The 24,083-nt window shown below is 39.7% G+C and overlaps 1 protein-coding gene across 12 annotated transcripts in view; it reads left to right on the forward strand.

The window, feature by feature from the left end:
- Positions 1 to 24,083, forward strand: part of Elavl2 (ELAV like RNA binding protein 2) — a 124,776-nt gene that overhangs the window by 81,812 nt on the left and 18,881 nt on the right. For all 12 annotated transcript variants that reach the window (XM_032902034.1, XM_032901990.1, XM_032902027.1 and 9 more), the window contains one exon: positions 11,842 to 11,945. In XM_032902034.1, the coding sequence (XP_032757925.1) occupies positions 11,842 to 11,945 (104 nt within the window). The remainder of the gene's footprint in view (positions 1 to 11,841; positions 11,946 to 24,083) is intronic.

Raw genomic sequence — 24,083 nt, forward strand, 5'->3', positions numbered from 1 at the left:
CTTTCCACTTCCTTCCTATATTAGAATAGTATCTTATCTGGCTGTGGGGAACATTCACATCCATGTACCTTTTTCATTTATATAAAGGAGACTTCAAAGACTCTGTCTAGGGTGGCCATCTTTGGCTTTGGGTTTTAGAGTTGTCCTGTGTATCTGGTGGGATATATGAGAATAGTGGCACAGCTCAGTGCTGTGCTAGTCTCTACTCACTTACAGGTCAGCAGGTCCCTTGTTCTTTTTCAAATGTAAGATTTTATCATGCAAGGAGGTACAGCTCTTCTGGGAGAGACTTGACTAGGACCTACCTTAGCCCTGATTTGAGTGGGCTGCTGCAGGACTGAATCCAGATGTTGAAGGTTGGGTGAAAGGAGGCCTGTGGAAGACGCGGTTTATCCATATAAGTGAGAGGTTCTTGTATGGGCCTGCGAAGCTCATGGAGACTTGTGCAAGGGTTTCTAATGATTAATTTTGTATTAGCATTTCCCTTGTAGCAACTGCAAACTGACTGTTCTTAGGTCTTCTTCCTCAGTGTCCCTCAGGGAGTGGGTCAGTATTGTGCATCCTGGATGCTAATCCTCCTGTAGGCCAAGCCTGATTCTTAGGGAGAGGCAGTTTTCTTGTCTCTGCAGACAGAGTGACTCCTGAACTGATGTCCAGATCAAATGCTTTACAGATTCCTCATCTTCCTATCTTCTTCCAAGTGCTTTTTCTTTTTTCTTTTCATTTCTTTGTCAACAAAATCATGAATTTCATCTGTCACTAGATTTCAGCTTTTCAGGTTAGTCATTGGTTAATTAAAACTCGAGTGACCAGCCATGCATGTTCCCAGGAATGAACTGGGAGCATTCTTACACTTGTAGCGGAACACTACATTTTTAAGCATGTTAGGGCAGAGCCTGCAGTATTGATCCCACCTTCTTTTCTATAGCTAGGAAACCATACTCAGAGTATGAAAGAATTTTAAGCATTCTGCTGAGGGGAGAAGTATCTTGTGTGGGAGACAGTTTTGGCAGTAACAAGCATGTTTGGCTTTAGTCATAAGAATTGCTTTCTGAGCTTCTGGAAGAGGAGTATGTAAATCAAGCTTCATTTCAGATGAATCTTGGTATAATGCAGATACCTCTCATCTATCTGCTTTATAATGATGGATTTGTTTTCAGGGCTTAAGTGGTTTCTGCACCTGCAGGGGATGCTATTCCTTTTCTTTCAGGGTTTCTTCCCTCACGCCTTCCTTTTATATGTGGTCTTTCGGATGGATCAAGAAAGAACTGTGAAGTTTCAGTCAGTTGATTACACAACAAAGGACAAGAAATCAAATGCAGGTGTATTTGAAACTATGTTTTCTGGTTGGACAGCTGTGATATATGGATGCACAGGACCTTGCTTCCAAGTGATAACCAAGTTCCACTGAAGGCAGTGAACTTGAAGAAGTTAAGTTTGGGAAAGTCAGCCTTGGATTTGAAATCAAATTTTGGTTTTCTCGTTTCCAGTGTCCTTTGAGCAAGTTAATTATCATCTCCGAGACTCCACATTTATATCTTTAAGATGTTTATAAATGTGTATACATAGAATTACATATGCCGAATCTGTCTAAAATATGTTGCTCCTTAGCAGTGTTAGGCAGTATAGATTCTTTGTTTCCAGGCAGGTAGGGAGATGTATTCATGGGCTATTAGGATTGGACTCTGCCCTTCAAACTTACAGACCTTTTCACAGTAGAAAATATAGGATGTTGAAGCTTTTGAATAAGAAGACATTCTTTAAAAGTATGTGTTTAAGAAGAAAATTTATCTCCAGAAGAATCTTCTATCATATAGACCTGGTACGATCTGCATAATCTAATGTTCCTTCCACAGTTTGTATAATCAAATGTTTGTCTTTGAAATTTCAGACAAAACAGCCTTCCTAGTAAATTGCAAGGCTGACATAATGTCAAAAAGGCTACTCAACTAATTATAGTGCTTAGGGGCTTAAATTTTTTTTCGTGCAGTATCTAAATAAAAATGCTGTCTTGCAGAGTAAAAGCCCACAGTAAGAAAGCTGCATTGCCTCTTGGTAGACTGCTCGCTGGTTTCTTTGTGTGAGCGTGTGCATGCACCCATGTGAAGATTGACACCAGCTGGTAGTGCTAGCAGCAGCAGATGCCCTTTTTACTACCACAGTTGTTAACTGGCTTCCTGCTTTGCCACAATACTATTTTGAGGAATATAGCTCTTCTGCCCTCATCTCAAATGATATTTACTCGAACAACTCCATTGCCTTTTAAGCCAGCACAAGACAAAGCAGAGACTATAAGTATTTGTGTGAATGGAGGTCCACATACATTAATTAAACGAAGGAGAGAGTATTGCAGACCCACGCCTTTAACCAGGAGTAGATCTGGCATTGGTTTAGACTTGTTCATGTCCTAATTGAACTTTAGGGCCTGAGTGTTTGGCCACCTGCCATTTTTAGGGTTTTGTTCCCATCATAACAGCAGCCTTTCTATTTGGAGGTGAACCCATTGATGGCTCTTTTTGAACAGCTATCTAAACTAGTAGGTGGCAAATGCTGGCTTTCGTTCCCCTGTCCAAGGTGCTCCACCATCTTACTCTCTTTGACACTGGAGACCTTTCTTGAGATTGGAATGAGAGGAATCCATCTATTTTCTCTCTTCAGATTATGCTCAACTTTTCCCAGTCAAGACATTCATAGTACCTGGTGCAGTACTTGAACATTTAGAGGATTTAATATGCTCTCTCTGATCTCGATAACCTAAGATTGAATTGTGTGGGAGTTCTTAATGCTGTCTGCAAGGGTGATGTATTAAGAACCCACACTTTCGCCAACTTAAACAAGATCACACTGCATTGCCAGCAAATTCATAATTACTGGGACTGGAACTGTAGGAAAATATAGAGCCTTACTAGTTGTATAATCAGGACAGATATGGCCATTAAAATTAACTTACAGAGAAAATACCCTGGTGCAGAGGACATTAGATGTTCCCCATAGAATTAGACTCTTTAGGTAATATTTACCAAATAATCACTACTTATAACTTTGATTTCAGCAGAAAAGTTACAATTTAAACTCTTTTCTGAAGTTCCAAAACCCATTTAGTATTAGGACCTTTGAGCAGAATGTGAGTTTTAGAGCCACCCATCTGTTTTGTGTGAACATCTAGGGTGATCTCTCTGTCCCAGTGCTAATCCTTGGTAATGTCCTTTGGGGATCTGGTCAAAATGCTCTGCATGTTGAGAGCTGGCCTGGAGTGTAGTATCAAGGTCCTGCCAGCAGCTCGCTCTTCATTGGATCTGATTCATTAGAGGGCAGCAAGGAGCTGTTTGTTATGACCTAAGTTAGCAGATATTCAAATGGAATACCTCATTGTATCTGGAGGAGACTTAGGCTGAGAGAGGACTGACATCTGGAGAGAAACTTGGCCTGGAAGGATTGCATCCCTCTATTCCCAAGATTCTCTCTTCCCTTTCCCCTGCTCTGTGGTACCCATGCCGGGAGATATTAAGAAAGCTGGGAAAATCTGGGTTGTGCCGCTCTGGTGCCAGAGTTGCCGTACACAGCCTGTCTGAACAGACACACATGGCGGGTGCCCAGGAACAGAGAGTCCATCTGAAGAAAGACAACACATTTGCAACTTTATTGTGCATGGGGAGGAGAAAGAGAGAAGGGTAGTGCAATGAGAGAACTAGGTTTTTATTAAACAAAATTTCTCCCTAGAAGTCAAATTCTCCAAACCTTGTTCCTTAATTTCTTACCCCTTTTAGTTAAGGCATTTAGTTCTACACAGGGGCTTTTGGGAGATCGCAAATCTATCTTCCTTTTTTTTTTTTTTTTTTTTCTGCCCAAATATTTCACTGTTAGACTTCAGGTTGCAAGAGAGTCTAGCTTGACAGAAGACCGTCAGCAACCTGTTTCCGATAACTCTGAGATTTAAAAGATCCATGCTGCTTTTATTCTGGTATTTCATAAAACATTACTACTTCTCTAAATGAAATAAGAGATACACATCAATCAGTGTACTCACCTTTTATTGTTGATTCAACTACCAGGTTTTTACAGAATTCACTCTGCATTTTATTTGACTCGTTCATGAATAGTCTCGGCAGACTTAATTATATTAGTGAAAAAGCACTTTCAACAAAATTATATGCTGACATCCCATAATTCATACTTACAGATTTGTGAAACAGATTTATGTAAATCTATCAAATTACTCTATATAACATTATTTTTTGAATTGAGATTTCATTTTAACAGTATTTATAGAAATTTTTCATATGAGAAATTTTACATGAACTATTTTAAAAAATAGCTTATATGACTGACTCCCTTATGAAGACAGAATACTGTAACATTTGAGCATCTCATCTCCATGTTCTGTGATCCATCTGGTACAAGACAGGAGCAGGGGAACGTGTTCACAAGGGCAGCTCGATCCCTTCTTGAGCACAGACACTGCCCTTACGTACCTTCATCTGTTTGTGGACGGCTCATTTATTTGGTTACTGAACATTTACTTACTAAGTAGTATGTGATAGGATCTTTGTCAGGAACTGAGGTCCACTTGCCTTACCTTGCTTAATACCAAAGTGGAATGATCTGCCTATATTCAAATTAGCCCAGCATGCACCCAAATTGACTAGTACATATAGATGATAAAATAAGGCATGATATGAGGCCTGCTGGAGAACTACTAGGGAGGACTGTTCATCACTACTAGTGATGGACACTGCACATTAGGAGGCAGTCATGTGAGGACAGCAAGTGTTTTCATAAATAGTCTCAGAGGTTTGTGTGAGTAAGCCACTTCTGGAAGTGTCCTCCAGCACTGGCACCCAAATGTGCATATTAGGGCAAATCTCTAGGACCAGCAGAAACAGGGCCCTCGTAGAAGACAGCAGGAAGACCGTGATCTTAGAAAGCAGGGCAAGGTCAGCTTGTGTGTTTTAGAAAGGCCACCTATGTAACGGTAGTGGAAGATAGCTTTTGCCTTGGATTTCAGAGCCTAGGGAAGAGGGTGAATAATCAGAAAGAGTAGAGAAGCAATAAATCAAGTCAAAATACTAATAACAAAAGATGCCCAGTTGAGGAAGAGAGGCAAATTTCCCTGTGTACGTGGACAGCATGCTGATAGGAAGTCATCTTAGTCACTGGTCCGGGCTCCACTCCCTACTGGTCTTGTATCAGACATTATTATCAGGGTTGAGATTAAAGAGGAGCAGCGTCCCTTCTTCTATTTCTCACTCTCACCCCATTTGGTGCTTCTCCTTATTCTTATTCTTGTTCATTGTCTCCTCAGATTGGAGGCTTGTGATGAACACTGCCTAACCTTAGCATACTCTGAGGCCTAGCAAAATGTTGGTTTCAATAGTGAAAGAATGAATACTTAAGATTAAGAAATACTTAAGTGTGACTTTCCCCCACAAATTCTTTTTTTTTTAAGATTTATTTTATTTATTCCATGTATGTAAGTACACTGTTGCTGTCTTCAGACACACCTGAAGGGGACATCGGATCCCATTATGGATGGTTGTGAGCCACCATATGGTTGCTGGGATTTGAACTCAGGACCTCTGGAAGAGCAGTCAGTGCTCTTAACCACTGAGCCATCTCTCCAGCCCTCCCCCACAAATTCTTGTTGAGAAGGGTGTCATTTAATATTGATTGGATAAGATTAATATGCCAGATTTTTAATCAAGAATTATGGCAGTCTGTTGCCTTTAGTTTTAGACCTTAGAGGTTAGTTTGATATTTTGTACATTGGTAGTAATTTCAAATAGGGAAAGAAAAAAACACTAAATAAAGTGACCTTTGAAGGAAACAGGTCCAGAAGATTGTGTATTTTTAATTAAAATATGCAATTAAGTTTTAATTAAAGTATGCTGTTAAAAGCAATGTAGGTGGCTAGGGAGTGGCTGATGCTTTTAGTTACATAGTTTGGGATAAATTGGCATTTACTGTGCTTCCCACAGTGTCACTTTACCACTAACAGATGCTTTCCTGCTTTGCTTTTCCTCCTCTGACCCCAGCACTGTTTGCATGGTCCCCTGTTCCTGCCAGGGCCTGCTGGAGTGTTTCAGTTGTGTTTCAGGCCATTGACCATGGTTTGAGCAGCTTCTTCATAACTGCATTTTAGACATGGTTTTCTATCTCTGGTGAAGGACGGCATTCTTTTCTGTGGTGTGTATGTTCAATTAAAAAGCATGCAAATAAAAAAGGACATCTACAACTTGGCTTGCGTGTGGTGGTATAGTCCAGAGAGCTCATTACTCCTGTGAGAGTGTCTGTGTAACTGTCCATCCGAGTTGTTTCCCTAGTGAAGCTCTAGAATCCGTGCCATACTGTTAGATCCAAGGCGAAATCCTTGAGAGACTGGACGAAGGTAGCTGGGGAGTAAGTAATGCTAGTTCTGCTTTTAAGAAATGGTTTTCTCTTAATTGTGTTGGCTTTCATTTATTGATTATAGTTGGAATTTAAATGTGGAGTTTTGTAAGAGGTTTTCTAAAAGTGATGTCTAGTTTGGGAGTGATTAATGTGTCCATCCTAAACTCAGAGTAACTTGGACCATTTGGATGATAAGAGAAAGGTGGTTGGTTCCCAAACCTTCCCTGCTGGGTCCTGCTGGTAAGTAACTAGGGAACACAGAAATAGAAAGACCAGACCCTGACTCAGTAGTTTTTCCAGTAGCCTTTTCTTCCTTGGTGTTTCTCAGCTTTGCTTTTTTATCTCAGCTTTGCTTTTTTAAAAACACAAACTTGTAATCAGAAATATAGTATAAATAAGATAATTTTTTTTTATTTTTTTACCCAATCAATCATACTTTATTAACTTGCAAAACAGAGTATTGATAATTTTTTTGTAATTAACACATACACAATTCCTTTTGATTTGTATCACTTTAAACAATAGTCAGTGACACAACTGTTTTCAATATAATAATAATAATAATAATAATAATAATGATAATGATAATGATATACTGTCTTGCAGCGCTGCAGAATTTTCTCAGTAATTAAGAACACTGGCAGCTCCTGCAGAAGACCCACATTTACTTCTTAACACCCACATAGTAGTAGACGACAATGTATAATTCTAGTTTTAGGAGATTCCCTCTTCTGATTCTACAGGCACTGCACAAAAGTTATGCATATACAATATGCAGGCAATACACCCATACATATATAATAAAAATAAATACATCTTTTCTTTAAAATCTGTCATGTTAGATGTAGAATAGTTTTTAAACAAAAAAAAAAAAACTTCATTCTTAGCTCCAGATTTTGACATTGTCTTCTGCCATCCATCGGTGTTGGTATATGTTTTAAAGTGGTGTTGACAATGCTTTTTGCAGAAGAGTTGATATAAATAAATGTAAGATAATTTTTAAAAAGCAAACATCTGCATAAAGGTAAGAATAAACTATTATTTGCTAGAACCCACAAAAATGAGAGAGGAGACAATCAATAAATTAATATTATACACATGTGTATGAAGCCTGTCAGAAAAATGTCCTGACTTTGGGCATGGAGACAGCCTCTGTGGACAGCTTTCAGTCCCACAGGCAGCACCTGGCCTTGATGCTGTAGCACCTGTCTCTTAGATTGTAGAAGCCATCACCAAGCTTTCGGTGCCATCCTTATTTACATGAAAACTGTGGCTATCAGACATGTTCACTGTGAGTTTATAACTAAGCAGTAGATTACCACAGGGCTGAAAGGGGATAATGGGAGGGCACTGCCCATATTTATGACTCCTTTGTATACCTGAGGCTCCAGTATTTACTGACTAAATAATCCACTTTATGCTGAAAATCTGTAAAGTTCCTATTACTCTTGTATTTTTTCTTGTTTATATTAATTCTTTGAGAATTTCATACAGTATGTATTGATCATATTCACCCCTCTCTTCAGACTCTCTTAGACCCAACCCTCATTTCCCTACCCACCCAACTTAGTGTCCTTCTTTTTAAAAAGCTCATCAAGTTCAGTGTGTGCTGATGGTATGTGCTGATGTGGTGGCCTTCGCTGAAGCATGGCTGACCTACCAAGGCAACAAACACTGTTGATGAACATTGACTTTCCCTCTCCTAGCAGCTCTCCTTTGCCAATGACTCTTCAGCTAGCAGTGGGACTTCATGCCCACCACCCCTCTTCATCTGGGATTTGTCTGGCTTGAGCTTACACAGGTCTTGAACCTGCTGTCACAAATATGAAGTTGTAGTGTGGCTGCCCTGCTGTGTTTGGAAAACACTTTCCTTGTAGTTATCCACTGCCTCCAGCTCTCACACTTTGTTCCCTCTCTTCCATAATGATCCCTGAGCCCTAGAAGAAAGGAGCTATTAGGGATATCCCATTCAGGGCAGAGAATGCTACGCTCTCTTGTTCTCTGCACCTTCACCAATTGTGGACTTCTGTGTTACTCACAATCTGCTGAGAATAGAAGCTTCTCAGGTAAGGGTTGTCTCCTGTATTAGTACCCCAACAATTCAGTTTGCTATGGTAACCGTGGACATAATGATGTACCTTAAAGGAGCAGACAACCCTTACATTGTTTTGTTACTAATAGGAAAATTCACTTACCTTGAACACATTCTAGTTTGCAGATGGCATTCATCTCAATAAAGCCAGATCAGAAGCTTTTTTTTTTAAGAAGGAAAAAAGGTTCTCTAGAGGTAAATGCGTGTTTAAGTTTAATTAATAATAAGAATTTTATCCATCACTATAACTAGCCAGATTGCATTGGGTGTATTTGAAGAACGGGCTCTCTAGCAATGACCTTTATGTCTTTTTTTTTTTTTTTTTTTAATGGCACCATTTAAGTTCTCCTGGTTTCATTTTGCAAATCTTCCACTGCCCATAGCAAGCTAGGAGCCAGGACTCCTGCTGACCTGAGAAACAGGTCAGCAGGAACAACTGGAGCAGTCTTCTTCATGCACAGCTTTGGGCTTAGAAGCATGACTGCCTAAGACCCACCTCAGGAGGCCCAGAAGAGTAGGTAATGTGACAGCAGAGGAGAAAGACCACCATGAATCTCTTAAAAATACATCTGCAAAACGGTGTCTCCCTGAGGAGACATTTTACATGCTCAGGCCCTCTCATAGCTTCCAGATGTGCTGTGTACCCTCAGACTCACCATTAAAACTTGTTTCCTTGGGTCAGTGAGATGACTTAGCAAGACAGTTCGGTTGCTGCCAAACCCAATAACCTGAGCTCAAACCTTGAAGCATACATATGGGAGAAGAGGAAGACGGTCTCACTCCTCTAAGCTGTACACAGAACAGAGATGAGTATTTTTAAAAAAAAGCCCAAAAGCCAAAAGTGAGCAGAAACAACACTTCTCAGGATGTTTGTACCTCATAATGCCAAACTTTTGGAAAGCTGTTTCCATGCTTCAAACCCTAGGAATCAGGCTTTCTAAGATTTCTAAGTGATTCTGTTCTAGCGTGTGGCTCAGGTTGAAACAGTTGCTGGTAGAAAACTACCTATAGAAAGAAAAATTGCATTCTTCTGATGCACTTCCTAGTTAATTTTACCATAGAGTAGTAAAGTGATAAAACTATTCAATACAGGGCTGGCTGTCTCTTCTTTTTCACCAGATTTTAATTTCTTCCTGATATGACCGTAAGTGGATATGTTTAAACTCCTTACTGCGCAGTAAGGAGTATGTGCACTACTTTCCCTATGTAGTCTTTGACTCAGATTTCCGCTTTCTCTGTAATGAGGGTTGGTGGCATTGTTTACTCTAAGCTGTGTAGGAATTATCTTCGTTTTCAAGGTGAGGGAACAGTTGCTTGGAAAGTTTGAGTAAGGTCTTCACAGTCACATAGTTGGTAGGTAGGAGAGACAGATTGAAACTCACATGCCAGACTCAAATCCCATATCCATTCCATTATGAGCGGTTCCTTGCTTAGATTCTTTTTGCCTTCTGCCACCTTGAATCCTGCTCAGTGACAGAAGACAAGTAAGAAACGCTTCTCAAGTTGGTAAAAGTCTGAAGACTTGAAATTACAGTACCTTGACATGTGACTTTCTTGTAGGTTATTTAATATGCACAGACGTTTTGGCTTCATCTACAGTATGTACAAGTGTGCCTGGTGCATGTCTAAATTTGTAGTTAAATCTATGCATTTGCGGCTCTCCCCTCTCACTCGTTGTTCTCTGAAGTGCTGATCTTCTAATGTAGGGCATTGCACGTGTTAAGCAAGCTCTCTACCACTGCCTAATGTCCCAAGCCCTCCTCTCTGTTCTCTGTTGTTTTTGATTACAGGAAACACAGTTCGGAAAGAGGGAATATGTTAGCTCCTCTTTTCCCAATTCTGATCACGGTTTCCAAGTATATTCCCCAAGTTCTCAGGCTTGGCCTTCTGTGTTTATCTTATTAGCAAGGAAGTCACACATTGGAGTAACCAGAGTGCCTGTCCTTAATACCAACATGCAGCACTTGGGGGACCCATTGAGAACACATTCTCCAATTTCCCATGACACTGCTAGAGAGTCAGGGTTTTAAAAAAGCGTTTGTACTTTCCAGAAAATGTCTGTTGTCTAATCCTTTATTTATGTCTCCTGTCTCTTTTCCAATGGAGAAATTTTGCCTCAATTGAAACTTTGATCTCTGACGTAGGCTTGTGTTGCAGTATTTATCCATCCATGGTATTTCCATACATACAGACATACATACAGAGCCCCACTGAGTGAGAGGTTAGACGGCCGGCTAGCTGATGAGGCCACCACCATGGCAACAAGCAGTAATAGTTTGGAGGTTATTCTTGTGTTTTGTTGTTTACTTTCTTTCTTCTCTCATCGTCATGTATGCTGTCCTCTGTGTAATCATTTGCTTGTTCTGCTATGTTCCAGTTTTAGATCAGAATATTACCTAGAGTACATTCCATTTCATTTGTCCAAAGAAATGCCCTTCTAAAATCGTGTACGCTCATGTGCGTGTTTGTATGCACGTGCATGTGGTCATACATTGTTTAATGACAGCTCATTCTGAGAAGTGCTGTTAGTCCATTTTGTCATGTATGAATATTATAGGTGGTCCCTTATGCAAGGCTAGATGAGTCAGATCAATCACCTGGTATAGATCTTGATAAAAATCAAAAGAGGTATTTGAGTAGGCTGTATACAAAAAACATGGCATATTTTTGTATAAGACATCTTTTTAAATGCTTATGATTAAATGCATAATATAAAATATAGTAACCAGTAATAGCCATTATTACCAAGTATTTACTGCACAAGCTGAATATAACGGCATTCTCATATGACCCGTTCTATATATTTGCTTATATCAGTATTATCATAAGCACATAACTGAATTGTGCTATGAGGTCACCATAGTGATGATTTCACTGGGTGATAGGAATGTTTCAGTTTAATTAGACTCTAATGGGAACACCTTTGTGCATGCAGTACGTCATTGACCAAAATGTCATTATGTAGCACATTCCTGGATACACAAATCCTCTTTGCCAGTTTACTGTCTATAGTAACTGTAGTTGTGAAATGTGGTAAATGTGTCAGTGCGAGTCATGAAACACTGACAGATTCTTGGTTGCTGTTTCCATCTTCCGTCTCTGAGGTGAGGAAAGCGAAGCTCATGGTTTTCTGTTTCTTCTGGAGCTCAGCAGAGAGGTGCACCCAGTTTTGGGGCTGCTGCCCTGTCCTGGATTAGGCACGTGCTGTGTGATGGGCTGGCCTGAGCCTCTGGTTTCTTAAGCAGCATGCTTGCTGACTTCTAAGACATTTACATTTACAAATAACAGGAGCCTGTGCTAGAAGCAGTCACCTCCTGTCGGTGGGTTCGAACTAACATGCCTTTCCCCTTCCCTCTCCACAGGGCAGAGCTTGGGTTACGGCTTTGTGAACTACATCGACCCCAAGGATGCAGAGAAAGCGATCAACACCCTGAATGGATTGAGACTTCAAACCAAAACAATAAAAGTATGTTCACAATTTTTCTTAAATTTACTTGTAGAATAAGTGGGTTTTGTTATTTATTTGATTTAATTATTTAAAGTTTATCTGTACTTTTTTATTTGGGCCTCATTAACCTGTCTGAGTTATACAGTGTAATATTTTTGTGCATATTGAACAAAGGAGGCAACTTTAATATTGTATGTAAACACTTATATTAGCGGAAAGAGCAACAGTGCTCTCAGATATGTACTCTGTTAATTCCTTTTACAGACTCCTTGACCTGTTACTGGAGGGATTATTGAACTTATCTAAACAGCAGTAATGAGAGTTGTAAGCCAGTAAGACTCAGTCATGTCTCTCACCTCTGCCCTTGACCCAGACTGTAACTGTGCCATCTGTGGATGTAGATGGGTCCTAGTGCCATCTAATACAGCCCTTTTTTATAGATACCAAACGTAAATTTCATACATTCTATCAACAAAGTATTACTTTTTCCATGTCAACATACAAAACTATTTGTGGTTACGCACAAGCAAGCCGGATCTGGTAGTTTGGTTTTTGCTTGACTCGGTCCTAGCAGCTTTCCGAGGAGATGGACTGTCTGGAAGCTTACCTGGTACACAGGTCATGCTTCCTTTGACGATGTACACGTCATTTTATGGATATTCTTCTGCAGGGTTATATTTTAAAATCCTTACCTAAATTCCCTGGATAAGAAGTTGATCCAGTTTCAAGCATAGATTTCTTTTTCTTTGGCAAATAAAAGTAATGTCGCCTCTGGTGAATCTAGCCCATGTCATCAACTCACTCCCTCCTGCCCAGTGTGGACATCTCATATCAATCATGGTGCATGCTCGCAATTGCTGAATTTAGGTGTGGCTACCCAGTATATTTCAAGATGGTGTTCCAGACAGCCTCTATCAATTGACTCAGGCTGGAACTTATTTTCTACTCATGATTTAAGAAGCCAACCTACACTAGAGCCTAAGAGGTGAGAAGTTAGTCAAGACTAACTGGTATCCATCTTGCTTAGAGGCTTGTCTAGAAGATTTTTTTTCCTGAGGGATCTTAAAGTGAAGTCTCATCTTTGTGCTTAAAGTAACTTCTCTTAGGATTGACAGTTAAGGTGATTTGTTAACCCCGGGTTGTTTTGACATCTCATTCTTTATATTTATTCTAAGAAAAATGTCTGTCAGTGCTTTTCATCTAAAGGAAACGCATGATGGTCTCCAAATATACTTCGAGGTGTGATGTCTGAGAATTCTGGGTGTTTCCAGTAACAAAAATGTCTAAGGAGACAATGTATCCTATAATCAGAAAAAGAACTGCCTATTGTGTTTTCAGAATTCTAAAAAGAATCTTCGAGAAGTTTAAGATGATAAAGACTCAAGTTGGTTTTGATCTTTTCTTTAATCTGAATTGCATTTTCCCCCTAATGCTTCACACTTGTCTGCTTAATCTTCCCCCATGTCAAATGTTCAGTCTTTTAATAGTGATAATACAGTGCCCTGAGTAATGGTGCCCACTATCTAGCTTTCCTCAGGCTGTTTTATGTGTTCTATGTCCTATGGATTTTTGTAGGCTTCCTCTTCCTTAACTAAAATGATCAGCAATCCTGGAAATCAATTGCTTTTAGTGCTGACAGCCCAAGTTGTTGTTAAAAAGAAAATGAAATGTGATTGGGCTGGCTCATCTCAGCAAATGACCCTTTTCCTCGCTCCAGAAATAATCACCCTTATTTCATTCTTAGTGAGTCACTTCTTTTGCCATATACACTGCATGCTGTAAGGTCCCAAGAAAGGTAGAAATGCAGAGGAAGCAGATCAATATAAGAGAAATGTACTCAGTCTTTTCAGAAACCACTGATGACAGCTGTTCCCTACTGCCAGTGGTCCAGCCTTCTCTCCTCAGACACAGCTGCTTGGGCTGAATGGATAAGCAAGGACAGTAATGCTTTGTGGCTTTTATACTGTGACATCTGCTACTTGTGACTTTCTGAGATTTAGGAGGGGTGATGGGCAGGCAGCAGGTTACTTCTTTCCCTGCCCCCATTTGGTTCTTGCAAAAATATCAGATAACAGCTGGTATCCTCAGTTTGGCCCAGATTTCTCTTGAGAGGCAGAGCAGACCATTCTCCAGAAGTAGATTGTACAATTTTTGTCTATATTGGTATTTCTATTTTTTCTTTTTCTTTTCTATTAGACAGGTTTTATGTTCTCATTATGAAATCTCAAGTGTGTTTCTTCTTGTGTTCACTGTTCTCTGTGTGATCTGGAAACTACACTTAAGCCTTTAATCCTGATGGTGGCTGTCAGACTGATCTTACCATTTCTCACTTCTCAGAGAGCCCCTCTGCCTTTGGCTGCTGTCTTGCTAGGTTGTTCCAACTCCTGTTGGGTTATCCTGTGTTTGAACTCCATGCTCTCTACCCACACGTAACCATAGAAGCCTGGGGTCAGCCTGGTCCAGCTGTGGTTTAAACTCATATACTACTCTCTCTCCAGTAAGTGTGGAGACCTTGGTGCCCATACAGGTTAGCCAAGGTTGCATATTTGAAGACAGCAGTAACTATTTACTTCTAATATGCCACCAAAAATCTTGCCATTACACCATGCTTTTCTTTAGAGGAAAATATCTGCTTTGTTGTATATAGTTCCTTATAATGACCTTTAAGATTCTCAAATATTGGACTTTGTTCTGTTCTCCAAGCCAACCACCATATCAGTATGACTTCGGTAATTCCTGATTTTTTTTTCTTTTAATACTGGTGTAGTGACTGAAATACTGAGAAAGAGGGTTTATCAGCCCAGTAGGGCTTTGTGTAGTAGTTGGAATGTCAAATGACATATATTTGCTAGTTCTTCAGTGAGTTAAACTCCCTCAGGCCCCACAGGAATCTAAGGTATTTGTTACAATGAAGTAGGAGGAGTGGTTTTGATGCACCTGTTCTGGAACCAAAACTGTATTAGAAAAGTGACCCCGGTGATCAGCCATCGGCATGGCAGTGAGCTGCTCTTTTGAATGGGTGGGTCATCTGCAGAGCTGTCACTTTGCACACACAGTTCCATCAGCCTTTGTGGTCAGTTCTGTTAGAATAAAATATCTGTCACCTGGAGTTCGTTAGGTGAGTGGTCTGCGCTGTAACTTACAGTTCAGTCTTCACCTTCAGGTAGAACGGCTTGGAATCAGGAAGTCCGAAGATGTCATTTCAGGTTAGCGTGGTATCACTTTATTTTGAGCAGCACTGATATGCTTAGTCTTCGGTGTCATTAGTCACACATTTCTGGATTGTCCCGTGCCTCCTAGGCAAATGTGTTTACAACATCCCTTGCTAGTAACAAGTGATGGGTTCATCAGCAGCATGGTGCTTACTAACCTCTGCCCATATTATTCTATTGACATAGTAGATAACAGCTGGCTGTTCCCAGATGTTAATATCTAATGTTAGCAAGGATAGGGAAAAGATGTGGTTTCTGTGCAGTTCAGACAGTAAAGTTCCAAAATATTCTCAGGGCAGTATAAGAAATTACATGCTGGTGTGAGGGTATCTTTCATCAGTAGCCCTCCATTGCCTATGGGAACTATCTATGGCCTTCTCAGGTACTCAGGGTTTGTTGACTACCAATCATCATGTGCTTTCCTGCCTAACTTTTAAGGAAGCTTATGTATAGATATGATCTGAATAGTGGGCAAAGCACACAGTTTAAAGCCAGTATATTTGTCCATTGTCTGGATTAATGTGTCAGACATCAACTCATGAGTAGAAGAAAAATGATTACTTCATAAAGTAAAACTGTTCATTTCTGAAGTGTCCGTATATTCTCTTGACATGTACTCAGGAAGGACGAATGTGTGCAGTGACACAAACCATTGACCCAGCATATCTCCCAGCTTCTGGATCAGTAGGATGTATGAAACGTTATTTTCCAGAACTTGAACTCTGTCACTGGAACATAACTTTATATTATTGTTAGGTACTATTCCAGAACCCAGCCTCTACCTCCACAGGAACTCGTTGAAGTATGGCAGCCTGAGAAAGTGCCCCCCCATGTATTCTTTCTTTTTCCATAATTATCCAAGCACATAGCAGACTAAAAATTATTTTTGCCTAAAAATTATTAACTAACTTCTAAAACTATGGAATATCTTTACTAAAATAATTAAACTATTTAAGTACATATAGAAAATTCTCTTATAAAAAGTAGAGTATTTAATATTAATAATAAGCTATTCCTTAAAGTGTTCAGTTTGACAGTGATTAAGGTAATCTAATAAACTTTTATCCTGAATCCTTATATTGCTTTTCAAATTTTAAAGGTTTATACTTTTTACTATTTCTAATTTGTAAAGTTAGAAAATGTCACCTTTCCTTTTCCCCACCTGTTTAACCAAGTGTTGGACTCAACATTGGAACTGTAAGCCTCTGTTTCTGACATCTTTCTGGTTCACCTGGCTGTGTCATCCTGCACAAGTCTCTCGGTCTTTGAACTTCCATTTGTGTCTGTAAATAACTTGGAGCTTGACCTCCCCAAACCAGGAAATTTAAATTAATCCGAAACTTGAGACCCCAGGGTGCTGACTGATGAGCCAGCACATAACAGGACATGCACAGAAGTCTCAGAAGTGATGTGTAATGTGCCCGCCAGGCTCTGATCTGTGTTGTATATAAAATGTGAATGGGCCCTACTCTCAAGGTAGCTTACTGTGTGTATATGGGAAAATTAAGAAATCAGGAAAAAGAATGGCATCCAATCCAATGGCTGTGTTTGTGTGTGCATGTGTGTGTGTGTGTATAGAGGTGGTAGTGTGTGTGAGATAAAGAGACAGAGACAGAATATGAGAGAATATGAAAGAATGAAAGTTTGAAGCTGACTTGAGATGCCATGTTCAACCTACTATTCCGTTTATTTATTGAGTCAGGGTCTCTTCTTGAACTCAGACCTTGACAATTTGACTAGTCTTGTTAGCCAGTGTGCCTCTTGAGTGCTGGAGTGGACTCTCTGCCTGCCCAACTTTTTTAGGTGGACTTTGGGGAATCCAAACTTAAGTCCTTATAGCCTGTTCTTAGTAGTGTAGCCAGTCCCCATCTCCCTATCTCTCCAGTCATTATAGGTAGGAGATATTCAACTGTAATTGATAAATTTATGTTAGTAATTCATAATGATATTTAATTTAGATTACTATATACTGATTATATACGTGTTTGGGAGAAATACAGACTCTTTTTATGGGGTTAGTCTAATAGAACATTAAGAGAAGATACATGTTTTTTTCATTGTTCTGTTTTGGAAGCACAGTGACTATCTGCAGATAGCCCTTTGCAGTCAGCCTTTCATCCTGATGGCTGGACAGTTTTCTGTCTTCCACCTCTTGCATACTTAGTGCAGCTTGTGATGGGAAACCCTTTGCTAAACATAGCCTCCTTTTGCTACGAAATGATTGAGATGAGTTTGGGTTTCATTATCATTGTAGATTGTTTAATAACTGAATTCTGACTACTGGAAAGTATTCTATTACATAATATGATCCTACTATAGAGTAGGTAGAGAGGGCATGGAAGCCGTGCAGAGGTCTTCCCAGTTGGCAAGTGCTCTGATAAAATGACTGGAGCATATTTCTGGGACGTTTAGGACAAAGCACATAATGTTATGGGTCATGAGGAGATGGAAATTTGAAGGCAGATGTTAGAGGAACCACATAGAATTTGCTAGTGAAATGTACAGAAGAGCCTGAAAATGACAAGAGATAACAAATGATGAGTTCTGTGCAAAGGTGACATTTCCCCATGTGAGGGAGATTGACAGAGTTTAGGTCATTAACAGCCACGGGATTGGACCTTGATATTCATTCTGAGAGGATGTTTGTTTTGTGTCTAGACTCCATATTTGTCTGACATCTTAGAGCATGTAGAATTTTTCTGACTGGAGTACTTTATTGTTGTGATAGTCAAAGTATAGGATTTGTGAATCACATCATATAACGGGGCCCCTTCATTTCAAAGCTTATCTGTAGACCATTATTTGTCCTTTCCTTGTGAAGACCACAAACCTCGGAGATAATCATTTGAAGTATAGGTTTCAAATTTGCTGGACCCCCTATTAGTGCTATCTTAATAAACATCACTTATTTTACCTGTTCAGATCTTTGTCCAGTTACAAAGCCAATAAAAAAAGAAAAAAATGGGAGGAGGGGAAAGAGTGCAGAAAAGGAGCAGCGGTGAAAGCTGAGCAAATGGACTGCATTGCCTTTAACATAAGCAAGATAGGCCTATTGCCTGCTTTCCTAGTTATGGTTTGGACCAATACAATGGTTGTAGACCCATGTTTCAACTTCTTCTGGGCTATTTGATACATCTAATTGTAAAGTTCTTTTCTATATATATAGAATCTATTTTATAAAGCCCTTTGATGAGGCAAAATAACAGATAACCTTATTAATGAGTTATTTTATATGAGCTATCCCCCATGTTTCATCCGACTGTTTCACCTGAGCCCATCCATGATTTCTCTGTTGTCTATAGAGCTTTGTCCAAATAGCCAGAAGAGTTTCCCTTACCCTCACCCTTGCCCCGACTTCTCTCATCTTTCCAGGTGAGAGTTAGATGAACATTTGGGAGTTCCCAGAGGGCAGTAATTTTCCACTCTTTGACTGTATTTTCTTTGGATATCATTCTGTAGTTGCTAGAGAGGAAGTGAGCTCATACAGAAGGTGGGTGGGGAGCAGGTCCCTCCTCCTGCCACTTAGTGGACCATGGTGTGTGAGGATTGTGGCATTCTCAGTGATGGATCGAATCTGTCTTCCTTGGCAGGAAGTTTGATGGGTCATTCTATTCTCCGAGCATGCTCTCCGGGAATGTCATGGCATTGGGAGATGACTCTGCTTGTGTGTCAGGTCTAGCTTAGAGAATGCTGGCAGTTTTTCCTCTATAGCCAGCCTAAAGAACTTAAAAAGCTTTTATAGCTACTCCCATTGGAGAAAAAGGGTTAACACATAATTTGAGTACACCTGTCCAGAGCTGAGGGAGAGGACATGGAAGTCATACTTGAACATTGACATTGGGTTAGGAAATAGCTCGTGCTGTTTTGGCTGCATTTGCTGTTATTTGCTTGTATGCGTTTTGTGGTGGGGATTTTCTTGGCAACTTAATACATCTAGCTGACCAGAATTTTGAATCATTTGACCAACTGGTCTTTTTAATATCAAAAAGAATGAAGCTCCTGTAAGCCCTAGAACAGTGTGGATCTATTTCAGTTTGGGTTTTAAGGTAACAATAAGAGAGGAAAATCTGAATCTGATTCGCACAGGTCAGAAAATGGCATCCTGAGCAAAGCTTTTATAGTCCACCTTCCATGCCTTTTGCAGAAGAGGCATTTCTGTAAGGCCTTGCTAGCTTGGCTGCTCTGATTTCTGATTGCTTATGGGCAGGGTTGGGTTGTAGTTTTGTTTAATTTATGAGCCACAAAAGCTAGTTCTCAATCTTTTCAGCCTGTTCTGAGCAGCTGGTTAGATGGAGTCAGCACTATCTTCAAGAGTCCATCCTTCCTTCCTTGTCATGCCTGCTTTTCACCCTAGCGAATAACTTGTGACTGAACTGCAGCAGTCTCTGAGTGAGTGAGTGAGTGAGTGAGTGAGAGAGAGAGAGAGAGAGAGAGAGAGAGAGAGAGAGAGAGAGAGCGCTCGCGAGAGCTGGGGTTGGGGGGAATGGTACGGGGTTTAATCCTTCCTGCTCAGGCTCTAGGGTAGCTAATGATGGTCCCTCAGATGAGTGACAAGAAAGAAGCAATTGGACTGCATCCTGGAAACAGCTGATCCAGATAGGTTCCCATGAGAATTTTAGTTACCTGTATTTAGAACCTTTGTGTTCATGCTTGTTTTATTGTTATGGCCCTCCTTACACACCTAGAAAGGTTATAGAGACAACTACTTTGTAAGGTTGAGGACAACAGGAATTTTATGATTTCACAGTTTCCCAGGCCCTGGCCAGGCTGTGGGGCTCCTGCAAATCCTTGGAATCAATAGATGTACTTTGACTTATTCAATTTTGCATTTGGTGGTGATTTATATCCCTATAAATGCTTCAAAGTCACAACATGAGAATTGGCTCATTCAGAAACTAACATTAGAAGATGACAAGGGGACCTGGTGGCTCTGATTTTTATGAGCTCTCCAGGAAACCCTAACAAACGAGGCACAGAGTTTGAACATTATGAGTTTCAAATCTTTCTGATAAGGGACTTCCAGAACTTCTGTTTCCCCACACAATCACTAGGATGGAGTGGTTGACAAAACACAGATTTATAGTCACCAGGAGTTACTGATCTGATCACTAACAGACCCAGGCCAAGGAGAATGTTACTCTAATAGCTGCCAGGAATGGTTCTTAGGCCTTGGCCTCATCTAAGAAGTCTGGGTTAGTGAAACTTTATAATTCATGTTTAGTATACGCATGCTTATTTCCAAATAAATATTGATACAAATAACAAGACCCCTATTATGGGTTATATTACATAATCTTTACAGTAGAGCAATATGCATTCATTATAAAATGCTAGAATTAGTGAAGAAACAATAAATTTTTCCCCTGCATAGTTAGCTCCTTTTCAGAGTATTTACTTCATAAGTAAAATATCATTGTTTCCTATGTATCTTTTGTGGTTGCTTGGGTCTTCATGGTGGTCAGTGAAGATGCTATTGTTATGAAAGATAATTTTGTAATTCATTATAAGGTCATATCACCTGCACCTGTTCCTGTCTGTTCACCCTTCCTTAGATTCTATTTTTTTTTTTTTAACCTTTTTGCCTAGGGCTCCCCGGCAAATGGCAGTTTGTTACATTATTACAAGAACTGTAACATGCTGAAAATAGTTTTTAAAGAAAGGGGTTGGTGTCTGAAACCTTAACTAAGCTCATTTGACCTGTAAACTGAATGTTGTCCCACAGCCACAGCTACATGAAAGCAGTATGCAGGTTTGCAAAAGCCTTCTCAGATTTGCCAGGTGGGGGAACAGATTTGTAAGAAATTGTCAAACCCAAACAATACTTTAGTGATCTTCACTAAGCAGTGTCTTGAGGGAATTGTAAAATTTGCATAGTCTGCAAACCCCTGGTCCACAAAGTCAAGTGAACTGGGAAGGTGAAGGCTAACACACCTCTCACCTCGGCACTTTGTCCTCTGAGTACTAAGGAACATTGATCTACCAGCAGCAAAGGGGAGGCTATTTGGAGGGTTAATTATAGCTATGAGTGTTATTGATGCTATCAATCAGTGAGACCGAAGGAAAGGGCTTGGTGCCAGAGCATTCTGTGTAGTTAAATACCACAGGATGGGATTTTGAAGGTGAAGTCGGGTCTGAAGAGGATGGTCTATCTCAAAACAAGATAAAGATGGCGCACTTCCTTTTTCACTCCCCCTTGCATTTCTGGAGATGTTCCATGGATATCTGAGATACCATCTATTTTGTCCTGTGAAGGTTGTCATTTTTTTTCTATAAAACCTCGCTTGTAAAATCTTTACAACTGCCATGAGACAAGCTTTAGGAGTACAGTAATTATTTTTGTTAAAGTGCTTTGTGGGGAAATATGTAGCTCAGGTGTCTAATAGACATTTGGAGAATGGTGGATCTTATCTTCGAATTAAACCATTAGTCTTGCAAATAAGTTCATTTAAAGAAAGTTTTCCCATGGTTATTCTCCAATGTGTGATCATTTTGAGAGTGAGAGTATTATCTTACTGTTTCCGGTTATTCCCCATCGGTACTGAATACATTTCTCACAGTCATATAACTTCAATCATGTCTACAGAGCACATGTGGAAGAACTTCCCGTAGCTGCATTTTTTCATCAATATTCATTTTCCCATGCCACATACATGTCTTCCTCACACAGATTCTCACTTTGTCATATTTAAAGGCTAAGTATTGTAGGCAAGTCCAGGTTGTCTCCTGCAACTGATGAGAGAGTTCTGCTTGTTCATTTGATTATTGTTATTTTAAATGCTTATACAGTGTGTACTGATGGAGACTTACTACAGACATGCAATCCATGAAGAAAAATAGTCTTGAAACTATTAGCATGAAAATGTGTGTACATGTACCCAGTAAGACCTCCAAACATTGTCTCCCATGTTATGTGATTTACTTACAGTAAAGATAAGGGGCAGAAGTTATATTTATATTTGAAAATGTGCTTACTACTTTTGTATAATCAGATACTTTTTAATTAAAAGAAAGTAACGTGTGTGTGTGTGTGTGTGTGTGTGTGTGTGTGTGTGTGTGTGTGTGTGTCCAGGAAGGGGACATGCACATGTCACAGCATGCATGTAGTGGTTGGAGGACCTCAATGCTAATAATAACACTTTCATCAATTGGGGGTGTCCATATTGGTTACATTTTTACATGCAGAGATATTTTAGAAACTTAGAAGACATTGTTCTGTTGTGTCTCGGGAGTGTCTTTGTCACAAACACTCTATTTGTTACTACCATGGAAGGTCCTTGTTAAGCTATTTGCCTGTATAGTGAACAGTAAAGGGGCCAGAATTTATTCCAGCTGCCACACCTGAGAAAATAGGAACATTTGTACCCTCTTTTTAAACTGATACTTATGGATGGGATTGGTTCCATTTAACCATGTTTAGTGACATGTTCAGAGGCTAAGTATGTGCCACATGTGAAAGGAAAGCACATTTGTTATTTCTGAAGTTGCTAGTTTGCTTGACACAATCCTTACAACTAGTATGCTTTTGTTTTTCTTTGGCCATTCCATGTTCTTAGTATTATCTGTCATGAACAGTGTCTTCTGATCAGTCACTCTCATCTTTATGTTGGAGCTAAGGCCAAGTAAGTGCCTTGACTTTTACTCAGTGAAATTTGAAACTGCTACAAGGCTGAGAAATCTTAGTGTAGACAACCAGTTGTCTTTTAAATGGCGCATGATTTTCAAAAGAGGCAGACACACTTGCTGTAGGGGAGCCTGCATTGTAGGTATATTTCAATTGGTCTCATGTCAAGGCTCTTCATTTTTCTCTTTTTTATTATGCTGGCTTCCCTCCAAAAATTAGATTATTTTTTCCACACATAACTTAAATAAATCTTGGGCATTAGTAGTAGAAGAAATTCTGTACTTGTACTAACCAAGTCACCCACTTTGATGTGTTTCATATTTTTTAAATACCATTTAAGCAGTGGTGCACACCTTTAATCCAAGCACTTGAGAGGCAGAGGCAGAGGCAGGTGGGTCTCTGGCTTCAAAGCCAGCCTGGTTACAGAGTGAGTTCTAGGACAGCCAAAGTTACACAAAGAGAAACACTGACTCAAAAACCAATCAATTGAACAATCAGTACTCTTAAAACTTTATATACTCTTTAAACTTTGTTATTATTATTGTTGTTGTTGTTACTATTATTATTATTAGTCCACACACATGGAGGTCAGAGGACAATTGTGTGGAGTGTGTTCTTCCTTTCTGCCTTTATGTGGATTTCAGTGGTTGCATTCATCAGATCTGAATGACAAGTGCTTATACAGAGCCCTCTCGTTCATGCATGTTTCATAGTTCTTATATATACACAAGAGAACATTTAGTTTATCAAAGCAGAGTTTCATAGCTTCTTAGAGTGTCTATTCAGGTGTCACCTTGGCAACAGCTGCTCATTCTCTTGATTGCCATCTCACTAGTTATTTGTGAGTTCAAAGGCCATGTTTCAACAACGAGTATAATGAAAAACACACAGAAAAGAAGTCGAATCTCGGAATGAAATATCTGTATCTCTTCGCTGTGGTTTTGGACAAGCTACATTTGCTCTTGTTGTTCTTTTGGTATTTGTTTGTTTTTTGTTTTCAGACAGAGTTTCTTTGAAGCTGTGGCTGTCTAGAACTCATTTTGTAGACCAGGTTAGCCTTGAACTCAGAGATCTGCCAGCCAGAGAGCTGGGATTAAAGACATGTGCCACCACTGCCCAGTGTACAATTGTCTTTTCTAAGGAAATTGAATTAAATTATCTCCATTGTCTTTTTTGTTCCCACATCCCAACCCCACAAGTACTATATTATTCTATTGAGCATTCTTTACTTCAGGTATTTAAAGCCTCAATTTCAACAGCTAAAACTTTCTATTAAACATGTTTAATAGAAATTTTCAGTCTCTTCTGTTGATAACACTTACT

This window comes from Rattus rattus, chromosome 1 (genome assembly GCF_011064425.1).
Source record: "Rattus rattus isolate New Zealand chromosome 1, Rrattus_CSIRO_v1, whole genome shotgun sequence".
Lineage (NCBI taxonomy): Eukaryota > Metazoa > Chordata > Mammalia > Rodentia > Muridae > Rattus > Rattus rattus.